The 12,493-nt window shown below is 34.8% G+C and overlaps 1 protein-coding gene across 1 annotated transcript; it reads left to right on the plus strand.

The window, feature by feature from the left end:
• The first annotated feature begins 472 nt into the window (after positions 1–472).
• LOC139449471 (ankyrin-1-like) lies at positions 473–1,615 on the plus strand. The gene has a single exon (XM_071230888.1). It carries the CDS (start codon positions 473–475, stop codon positions 1,613–1,615), a length of 1,143 nt encoding a protein of 380 aa, XP_071086989.1.
• Positions 1,616–12,493: the final 10,878 nt, after the last annotated feature.

Here is a 12,493-nt window from a genome sequence, read left to right on the forward strand (position 1 = left end):
TCTTGTGAGGGCAGATGCAGACATTAAGGTGCAAAACAAGGATGGTGAAATACCTTTACATCTAGCCTGCAAGATACCATACAGCCCACTGATCAGTTTACTTGTTACACGCCCCTGTGTTGATATGAAGAATACATCTGGAAATACCCCTCTTCATTTAGCCTGCTTACATGATAACACAGGCGCAGTTGAAACTCTGCTGAATATGGAAGCAGATCTAAATGTCCACAACAATGAACACCATACACCATTATGCATTGCATTCTGGAGGAAAAGCCATGGAGCATTGGTGATCATATTGAACAAATACAGAACTACCAACCTCAAGTATGTCATGTGCTCCCTTTCAAATAATAGGTGTGCTGCAGCCTGGCTTGCTTATTCTAAGGCTGATCTCTCTGATTACAGTGACTTTACTCTTGTCAAGGAACCAATATTACACCATCTATGTAGACGGAATAATTGGGAGGATATGGAACTTCTTCTTACTCAAGACATTTCCCTGGAGATGATCAATAAATGTCTACATCTAGCTTGCAAACTCGGAAATGTAAGCATCATTAGGTCCCTGTTGCAACATAATGCTGATCCAGGTTCGAGAAATCCCCATAACAACACTGTACTACATGTGGCTGTTGCGTCTAATTCAGGAGAGGCTGTTAACGCCCTGATTAAAGGGCATGCTGTCATAAAATACATCAATGGCCAAAACAACAGTGGAGATACTGTCCTACACATAGCATGTAGACATACAAATACAGACATCATGGAAACACTATTAAAGGCTGGCGCTGATGCTAACATCAAAAACTATTCTGATGAAGCTGCCATACATGTGACTTGCAAACAAAAAGATTCTAAACCTGTGGAAATCCTTTTAGATAAAGGATGTGATGCAAATTCTCTTTCAAAGGGATTATCTCCTCTTCATATTGCATGTGAGTATTCCAATCTGGCCGTGGTTCGGGTTTTGGTGAAACACAAAGCTAACGTTAATGCACAGGCAAATTTGACAACGCCACTACATGTAGCTGAGAGGCACAAGAAAGGAGATATTGTTTGCTATCTCATTGAAAACGGTGCCAACAAGTTTGCCAAAGATGTTGACCAACATACTCCTCTTGCATACAGATACTATGTCAGTGGCCATGTGCACATCACTCCCCATGTCGAGATGCTGTTGAACAAGAGATCAGATGTGAACTGTGCTTTGCCTGATGGCAACACAGCATTAATACATGAAGTGAAGGAAAATCACTTAGATGTAGTCAAGGAGCTGATTAGGAGAGGTGCCATCATTGACAAGCATGACAAAGAGGGACGTTCTCCACTCTTAATAGCCTGTTATTTTGGGTTTGCTGATATTGTGAAGTATCTTGTTGACAAGGGAGCATCCTTAGACAGTCCTGATGTGGAATTTCGGACGCCACTTTACATTGCTTGCGACCATGGCCATGCTGATATTGCCAAGTTTCTGATTTCAAAGGGAGCCGATCCAAATTTTGCAAGTAAACATGAAGAGAATAAGACCCCAAGCGACATCATCAAGAGAAGCGGAAATGTTGAATTAAAACGATTGTACAAAGTGATCAAGCTTCCGAAGGTTCAAGATTAAATGTGCCTGTGATCAAATATATTCTCTGTATTAAACTCCTCTTCTTGACCATTATGACCATGGAAATGTAGACACGCTAAGTATTGTGTAGACTGACCAAACGATCCCATCATTGACTAACAATGCAGTCAACCAACTAATGTATACTTGGTCATTTCCACAATGCAGATAGATATGGTACTGAGGGTGAGCTTAAAATCAATGCCACAGAGGTACATATGGAAATCCCGTTGGTACAGAACCTATCGGAAACAATTAGTAACCTGACAACCAGTGGTTGGCATTCTAAATGGACACCAAGGCCACTGAAGTCTGACACATCGAGAACCAAGTCTCTAGCTCCCGCACTGGTCAAATAAGGGGAACTAAGAACAAATGTTGCTTTAGCATCTCTCAAAGGGTGCAATGAACGTCTTTCTTGTATTTTGCAAATCTTGGATTCGATCCATGACCAACAGTCCATGGCATGGATGAGGGATGCAACTATGCACAGCAAATTATTGATTCTTACACGATATGGCCATGAGTGTCCCCAGAGTGATCATGTTGTCATCAATTTAGATGTACATACATAAAAACTGTTTCTTTGAAGATACATTATGCATTGGTTTTAATTGGCTTGAAGGTGGACACCATGGTCTTATTATTTTTAAAATTAAAATAAATCCAAATCCAAATTTTAGTGCACCAATATGTTGCCCAAATACTTTATTACTTGAAATCATCTTTAAACGTTACAGTAGTTCAATAAGGTGAGCAATCTTTTTACTTTTATTTACCCTCGTCCATCCGAATAAATAAATATATATGATCACATACTTTTACGTTTGAGTACATTACCCATCCTGTATTTCTACAACGTCTCACCTGACAAGTTCCCCTTGCTGCACAGCACCCCTGAGTAACGCATTTGTAGACTGTTGAATAGGAACACGTTTTCGTGTATAAAGGACAAGTTAGGATAAGGACAATATTTGTCTCACTTGAGATGTCAAAAGTTACAGATAACTGGGATAAGAATTAGTGCCTTTTTTATTTCTTACACATGCATTTTTTGGATGACTAACAAGATCAAATTTATACATATGGCTATAATGAGTGAAAAGGGCTGACTTGTCGAACTCAGGCGAAAAGCTAAATATGAACAAGCCTAATGGAGGTTTTACCATATGTTTATACTGATGTTATCCACATTTCCGAAGAAAATCAGCTTGGTTGAAAGACTTGATCAAGCTCAAATATTAGAAGACACTTCTCGAAATCAACTAAGATCAGTCTTTTGTGTTGTTATAAGTCCAAAACTTGCAGGTGCTGAAAGGAACAAAGTCCTCTAAATTATATGAACATTTGTCATAACTGAAATAATGATGTCTAAAAGTTTGGTTCATTTCTTATCCGTGGGCACTTGTCATGCCTTTTCCATTCACTTTGGCTGTAATCTTTCTGCACAATATCATAAAGATCATGGTATTACCGGAGATATATCGGTTTTATGTATATATAATTCAATTAAGTGTACTTTCTGTACAATATTATAGAGAACATTTTTGCACATTTGTTGATATTTTTATATATTTGTATATTTTATTTGAATGAATATAAATGTAGTTAATTGTTAGTTTCTATTTGAGTGTAATCCTTCTGTTCAATATTATACAGGGCATGTTTGTTCATTTGTAGATGGTTATGTAGGAAATATAAAACTTTCATGTATAAATTTAAATTTCAGTTAATCATTCTGCAATATATTATACAGGATGTTTTCTATTTGTATATACTATTAGAATATGAACATTAATGTTTTCAATTATTAATTTCTTTTTAGTAAGATTTTCTTAACTATAATATACAGGGCCTCTGTACATATTTGTAGATATATGTACAAGGTTAGAAATAGAAACATTAGTGGCCTCACATAGAAAATTGTCCATATCAAAATTGTTCACATTTTTGTTTCAATATAATCTCCTTAGACTTCATTACATTTGCTCAAGCGATGTTCCAGCGTTGCTATCCCTGCCCTGTAGCAGTCTTGGTGGTCCCCTAAAATGCATCGTTGGTAATGTGTTGTTACTGGTACAAACGCATGCATGTATGATTTGAGTTAAGGGAGGAAATAAGTAAGGAAGAGCAAGTGTTAGATCAGGAGAGTAAAGGGTATGGGGAAAGAATTAAACGCAAGCTGCGGCTGCAGCCACTGCCATTTGTGATGTGTGCACATACCCATTGTCCTGAAGTAGTTGCACACATGAAGTGAGCTTTCCTTAATGCTTTACTTGACGCTTTACTTGACAGATTCTCTCAACTGACGTAGGTCTGTGTTCTAGTATTGCCCATCGACAGTCAGACCTCAGGGCAGAGACTAAATCATTATTGTCACCTTACAGTCGCATAACACCTAAGCAATGACTTTCCCAACTGACGCCATCCGCTTGTACTTCTGGGGTCAGGTCCACTGCTGCTCTGACGTTTTGACTTTGAAAGTGATGGACCCAGGGCCCCGTTCCACAAAGCGATCTTAGCGCTAAGGTAATCGCAACTCCCATACTTTAACACTGGCTTACAACAGTCGTTGCGCTTTTTGGAACGGGACTTGGTCTTAACCTGGGTTAAAATTCGCATCAACCATTTGTCAGGGTTCTCCTGCCAACTGGTCAAAAGGTCCTTGGATATTTATATATTCACTCGTGTATGAGGACATGTATTCGATATGTATTGGATTTACCCTCGTAGCTTTAGAGGGAGTATATAAAATCTTTTTGCAAAATATTTTAAAGTAATGTTGACATTTGTAGATAGACATACATGATTTGATTGTTATCTTTCTTATATTTGTAGATGGTTATTTGAGAACATTTAACAAAATATGTTTTAACGAACACAAAGCAATATTCCAGCTATTTGAAAATAGCCTCGAGTCTGAACCAGACAGACCCATGGTTGATGTAGCATCGCCACCAAGCCTGACAAATTAATCAGTTAGAACGCTTGGGGACACAAGCATAGGTTGCTGAGGACCACTACCATTCTGGAAAACCAAAACAGAATTATTTACTTGTTTTGCTAAAGAGCCTATCCAACTATCCAAATTTAGGAAAAGTAAAATCCAAATAGGCTTTTGTTTGAAAATTAACATTTTAAATACAGTCTTGTTTTTATTTTTGTTGAAAGTTAATAAATCCGCTTTTGTGTGCATTTCCCCTGGAATTCAAAGGAATACATAAATAAACGTCATCTCAAACTTTCGTCAGATATACTCTTTTGGTTTTCCAATATTCAAAGTGCAAGAGAATAACCAGTCCACTGAAACAGACTCCATTTGACGTAACTGTCAATATAGCTGTGAAAGTTATATGAACTGCACCCAATAGTTGTTAATCCCCCCCCCAAAAAAAAACAACAACAACAAAAAAAACCCAACAACAACAACAACTAAAAAAAAACAAAACAAAAAAACAACAACAAAAAAACACAAAAACAAACAAACAACAAACAAACAAACAAACAGAAAAAAATCAAACAAAAAAACAAACCAACCAAACACATGGGCACTTGAAAACTAATCTGATCATGGACCTTTCAATAAAACATTCATGTGATGTGCGAGGTTGTGAATCAGGTAACTGTAAAATGTGTAAACTGTTTGCTACTATAGAATACATAAAATAACACATTCATACAAATTGTCCATTGTCAGGTTCGTTGAATATGCTCATACAGAAAACAATCGTTATTATTTGAATTCAATGTAACTTTGTTAATAAAATGAACTTACCATATATAATGAACTGTATTCGTTATAATGTCAGGATGGTTTCTTTGTAACTTGAACAAATATATCAGTAAATAGCTAATTGAATGTGTCATCTTGTTGGGAATTCTATTTGTTTAACTTAAATATATATATTGTATCCAGATTTAACAAATTCTAGCCAAATTTCTTAGTCATTATATTAGGAATTGTTTCTTTATAACTAGAACAAATATATCAGTAAATAGCTAGTTAAATGTGTCATCTTGTTGGGAATTATATTTGTTTACCTTAAATATATATTGTCTCCAGATTTAACAACATCTAACCATATTTGTATGTCATTATATTAGGATTAGTTTCTTTGTAACAAAAACAAATATATCAGTAAATACCTAGTTGAATGTGTCATCTTGATTTGAATGATATTTATGTACCTTAAATATATATTGTCTCCAGATTTAACAACATCAAACCATATTTGTATGTCATTATATTAGGAATGGTTTCTTTGTAACTTGAACAAATATATTAGTAAATAGCTTGTTAAATGTGTCATCTTGTTGGGAATTATATAATTGTTTACCTAAATACATAGTCTCCAGATTTAACAGCATCTAACCATATTTGTATGTCATTACATTGGGAATAGTTTCTTTGTAACTAGAACAAATATATCAGTAATTAGCTAGTGAAATGTGTCATCTTGTTGGGAATTATATTTGTTTACCTTAAATATAAATTGTCTCCAGATTTAACAAATTCTGGCCAAATTTCTTTGTCATTATATTAGGAATAGTTTCTTTGTAACTAGAACAAATATATCAGTAAATAGCTAGTTAAATGTGTCATCTTGTTGGGAATTATATTTGTTTACCTTAAATATATATTGTCTCCAGATTTAACTAATTCTAACCATATTTGTATGTCATTATATTAGGAACAGTTTCTTTGTAACTAGAACAAATATATCAGTAAATACCTAGTTGAATGTGTCATCTTAATTTGAATGATATTTGTGTACCTTAAATATATATTGTCTCCAGATTTATCAGCAAACCATATTTGTATGTCATTATATTAGGAATGGTTTCTTTGTAACTTGAACAAATATATTAGTAAATAGCTTGTTAAATGTGTCATCTTGTTGGGAATTATATATTTGTTTACCTAAATACATAGCATCTAACCAGATTTGTATGTCATTATATTAGGAATAGTTTCTTTGTAACTAGAACAAATATATCAGTAAATAGCTAGTTAAATGTGTCATCTTGTTGGGAATTATATTTGTTTACCTTAAATATATATTGTCTCCAGATTTAACAACATCTAACCATATTTGTATGTCATTATATTAGGATTAGTTTCTTTGTAACAAAAACAAATATATCAGTAAATACCTAGTTGAATGTGTCATCTTGATTTGAAGGATATTTATGTACCTTAAATATATATTGTCTCCAGATTTAACAACATCAAACCATATTTGTATGTCATTATATTAGGAATGGTTTCTTTGTAACTTGAACAAATATATTAGTAAATAGCTTGTTAAATGTGTCATCTTGATGGGAATTATATAATTGTTTACCTAAATACATAGTCTCCAGATTTAACAGCATCTAACCATATTTGTATGTCATTACATTGGGAATAGTTTCTTTGTAACTAGAACAAATATATCAGTAAATAGCTAGTTAAATGTGTCATCTTGTTGGGAATTATATTTGTTTACCTTAAATATATATTGTCTCCAGATTTAACTAATTCTAACCATATTTGTATGTCATTATATTAGGAACAGTTTCTTTGTAACTAGAACAAATATATCAGTAAATACTTAGTTGAATGTGTCATCTTAATTTGAATGATATTTGTGTACCTTAAATATATATTGTCTCCAGATTTATCAGCAAACCATATTTGTATGTCATTATATTAGGAATGGTTTCTTTGTAACTTGAACAAATATATTAGTAAATAGCTTGTTAAATGTGTCATCTTGTTGGGAATTATATATTTGTTTACCTAAATACATAGCATCTAACCAGATTTGTATGTCATTACATTGGGAATAGTTTCTTTGTAACTAGAACAAATATATCAGTAAATAGCTAGTGAAATGTGTCATCTTGATGGGAATTATATGTCTACCTTAAATACATATTGTCTCCAGATTTAACTAATTCTAACCATATTTGTATGTCATTATATTAGGAATAGTTTCTTTGTAACTAGAACAAATATATCAGTAAATAGCTAGTTAAATGTGTCATCTTGTTGGGAATTATATTTGTTTACCTTAAATATATATTGTCTCCAGATTTAACAACATCTAACCATATTTTTATGTCATTATATTAGGATTAGTTTCTTTGTAACAAGAACAAATATATCAGTAAATACCTAGTTGAATGTGTCATCTTGATTTGAATGATATTTGTGTACCTTAAATATATATTGTCTCCAGATTTAACAACATCAAACCATATTTGTATGTCATTATATTAGGAATGGTTTCTTTGTAACTTGAACAAATATATTAGTAAATAGCTTGTTAAATGTGTCATCTTGTTGGGAATTATATAATTGTTTACCTAAATACATAGTCTCCAGATTTAACAGCATCTAACCATATTTGTATGTCATTATATTGGGAATAGTTTCTTTGTAACTAGAACAAATATATCAGTAATTAGCTAGTGAAATGTGTCATCTTGTTGGGAATTATATTTGTTTACCTTAAAAATATATAGTCTCCAGATTTAACAAATTCTGGCCAAATTTCTTTGTCATTATATTAGGAATTGTTTCTTTATAACTAGAACAAATATATCAGTAAATAGCTAGTTAAATGTGTCATCCTGTTGGGAATTATATTTGTGTACCTTAAATATTAGTGTCTCTAGATTTAACAACATCTAACCATATTTGTAAGTCATTATATTAGGAATAGTTTCTTTGTAACTAGAACAAATATATCAGTAAATAGCTAGTTAAATGTGTCATCTTGTTGGGAATTATATATGTTTACCTTAAATATTAGTGTCTCTAGATTTAACAAATTCTAACCATATTTGTATGTCATTATATTAGGAATAGTTTCTTTGTAACAAGAACAAATATATCAGTAAATAGCTAGTTAAATGTGTCATCTTGTTGGGAATTATATTTGTTTACCTTAAGTATATATTGTCTCCAGATTTAACTAATTCTAACCATATTTGTATGTCATTATATTAGGAACAGTTTCTTTGTAACAAGAACAAATATATCAGTAAATACCTAGTTGAATGTGTCATCTTAATTTGAATGATATTTGTGTACCTTAAATATATATTGTCTCCAGATTTATCAGCAAACCATATTTGTATGTCATTATATTAGGAATGGTTTCTTTGTAACTTGAACAAATATATTAGTAAATAGCTTGTTAAATGTGTCATCTTGTTGGGAATTATATATTTGTTTACCTAAATACATAGCATCTAACCAGATTTGTATGTCATTATATTAGGAATAGTTTCTTTGTAACTAGAACAAATATATCAGTAAATAGCTAGTGAAATATGTCATCTTGATGGGAATTATATGTCTACCTTAAATACATATTGTCTCCAGATTTAAGTAATTCTAACCAAATTTGTTTGTCATTATATTAGGAATAGTTTCTTTGTAACTAGAACAAATATATCAGTAAATGGCTAGTTAAATGTGTCATCTTGTTGGGAATTATATTTGTTTACTTTAAATTTAACTAATTCTAACCATATTTGTATGTCATTATATTAGGAACAGTTTCTTTGTAACTAGAACAAATATATCAGTAAATGGCTAGTTAAATGTGTCATCTTGTTGGGAATTATATTTGTTTACCTTAAATATATATTGTCTCCAGATTTAACTAATTCTAACCATATTATTATGTCATTATATTAGGAATAGTTTCTTTGTAACTAGAACAAATATATTAGTAAATAGCTAGTGAAATGTGTCATCTTGTTGGGAATTATATTTTCTTACCTTAAATATATTTTTTGTCTCCAGATTAACAGCATCTCATGAAATTGTTTGTCATTGTGTTCGGAATGGTTTCTAGTGACTAGAACAAATATATATAGCTTGATGAATATGTCATGTATGAATATTTATGATATTTATGTACCCTAAATATATACTCACCGCCAAAAGAAACACAAACCATAAAAACATTTAGAGAAGTATGTACGTCAAGAAGATGTTGCCAAATTGTACCAGTTAATGACAAAATTAACAATGAGTCAAGTGTTACCACATAGTGTTTATTCATCACGCTAATCTTGCACGAGGCAAATGGTGAATCTTGAGTCATGGATCTATGACCATGTGATGCCTTTATGAGCATACGTTCACACAACATACCAGTATGTTCGTAAGTGCATCAATCCAATCCAATATCTCTTGAATATGAGTAATTCTTCACATATTAACAAACATATATGATATTTGCGTTTCTTTTGTCTGCGAGTATATAGTCTCAGATTTAACAGCATCTAACCATATTTGTATGCCATTATATTAGGAATAGTTTTTTTGTAACTAGAACAAATATATCAGTAAATAGCTAGTTGAATGTGTCATCTTGATTTGAATGATATTTGTGTACCTTAAATATATACTCCCCCAAGAAAGAAACGCAAAGCCTGAATCGGTGACAATAAGTAGAGACATTTAATTTGATAAAGAAAAATGCAACAAGTATGAAAGTTTACAAGATGGATCATACAGTGGTTAAGGTCAAAACAAAAGGAAGCGAATGTCATATGGTGAAGGTCAAGGTCATGAAGGTATCAATATCTTGTAAGGCCACCATTGGCAACCAGAACAGCTTGGGACCTCTTTCCCATGGGAGCCACAAGGGTCTGAATCACATTTGGGGAATCGTAGCCCATTCTGCCTGAAGTGCTTGCTCAAACTGTTGTAGAGTCTGTGGCTGTGGCTGACGTTGACGCACACTTCTGTCCAACTCGTCCCACAAGTGTTCTATGGGATTCAAATCAGGCGACTTTGAGGGCCAAGGCAGAACCTGGATGTTGTTAACCCGCAGGAAAGCTATAGTGAGACGTGCTGTATGGGGCCGGGTGTTGTCATGCTGAAACATGACGTTGGCGGTATGCGTGATGGGTACGACATGAGGCCTCAGGATCTCGTTGATGTACAGCTGAGCTGTTAAGTTGCCCTGGACATGGACAAGGTCAGTTCTGCCAGTGTGCGAGATGGCTGCCCACATCATTACGCTACCACCACCGAATCTGTCGACCTGTTGAATACAGCATGGTGCAAAACGCTGTCCCTGACATCGGTACACACGAGTTCCTCCATCTGAACGATACAGCCCGAACAGGACTCGTCCCTGAACCACACCCTCCTCCAACAAAGTTGCCGCCATACCATGTGTGCTTGACACCACTGACGTAGATTTTGACGGTGCTGTGCCGTTAAAACGACCCCACGAAAGGGACCTGCTTCTCGTAATCGGTTCCTAACTGTTTGGGCTGATATCCTGCGCATACCCGGAATGTTGGATGCCGTAGACGATGCGGTTGTGACTCTGTCCCGGAGATAACGTAACCGGATGTATCGGTCCTGCCCCCTGGTGGTCAATCGTGGTCTACCTGATCTGGGACGGTCACGTGTTGTTCCTTGATTTTGATATCGGTCCCACAGTCTTGTTATGGTGCTTGGCGACATGTTAAACACCCTGGCTACTGCAGATCGTGAGTTACCAGCTTCCATTGCATTGTTTCTCTCTGCTTTGCTGAGTCTTGGCATTGTACTGCATTAAAGTGCGTGTCAACAACAATTGCCACTAGAGGGAAAACCCTGCGCTTTTAATGCCTATGGAAGCATGCTACACGTTTAGTGAATGGGTTTGTTTTGGTGACATGGTTGGCACTTGGCTGCGTTTTGGTCAATTTTGCATGTTTTTCTCCCTGAAAACATCTGAATCAAATTTCCATCTCATTCTTCATGGCATTTTGTACCCATAACACTACATAGCCCAAATCATTCCTGAAAACACCAACATCATCTATAAAACTATTTCAGTAACCATTTTTATCCCTTTTGCATTTCTTATGGGGGGGGGAGTATATATTGTCTCTTAAGCGTTAATAGAATGGTTTCTTTGTTACTGGAATAGATATTTTTGCCTGAATTACAATACATAACCTACTTAAATTGTTATTTGATTTTGCTGTTGTTTTTTTAAAGCCACACTCGTATATATAATCAAGTCTAGACCAGACAATTCTGGGACTGATATCATTAGCATTGATATACCCAATTGAGATATGGTGACACACATCAACCAAGTTAGCAAGTCAGACCACCATGATCCATTTGGTTGCCTCTTACGACCAGCATGGGTTGGTGGGGACCAGTTCTAACCTAGGGCCCCGCAGGATGGAAAGTTTTAGGTGAAACAAGACAATCTAATACATCATTGAGTGAGTGAGTGGAGTTTAACGCTGCTTTTAACAGTATTACAGTTATATCGCAGCATGTCATCTTAATGTGGGAGGAAAGCCCAAAGTGATGCAGGTCTCAGATGTTTACCACTTTGGTGAAACCCACGAGTGTGGGTATTTTGCTGACAAACCTAGAAAAATGATCGGGGTGAATTGGAATCCACAATCACAGTGTTCTGGCGGGCCCAAGGGACACAACTCTGTACAGCAAATCACGTCACCTTAAACGACTGGGCCACCCGTGCCCCCAATACAATAAGGGTAGTTATCTCATGATGGCAGTTTAACGCTACACTCAGCAATATTCCAGCCTTATGACGGCTGTCTGGAAATTATCCAGACTTGACCAGCCAATCCAGTGATTGATATGATGAGCATCGATCCAAGCATTTAGGATACGATGACATGCATCATCAACCAAGTCAGCGAGCCTGACCACCCGATCCCGTTAGTCACCTCTTACTACAAGCATAGTTGTTTTTACGGCAAGCTTGGGTTGTTGAAGACCTATCCTACCCTGGACCTTGTTGTGATTTCTGTCCATTTGCTCCTTTCTTTTGTTTGTTTGTTTGTTTGTTTAGCTCTGCACTCAGCAATATTCCAGCTATATGACAG

The sequence above is a fragment of the Haliotis cracherodii genome, unplaced genomic scaffold, assembly GCF_022045235.1.
Source record: "Haliotis cracherodii isolate W230 unplaced genomic scaffold, xgHalCrac1.p SCAF_8, whole genome shotgun sequence".
NCBI classification, from domain to species: Eukaryota; Metazoa; Mollusca; class Gastropoda; order Lepetellida; family Haliotidae; genus Haliotis; species Haliotis cracherodii.

Coding starts and splice junctions, on each gene's coding strand:
- LOC139449471 (XM_071230888.1), top strand. CDS start 473: ATGGAACTTCTTCTTACTCAAGACATTTCCCTGGAGATGATCAATAAA.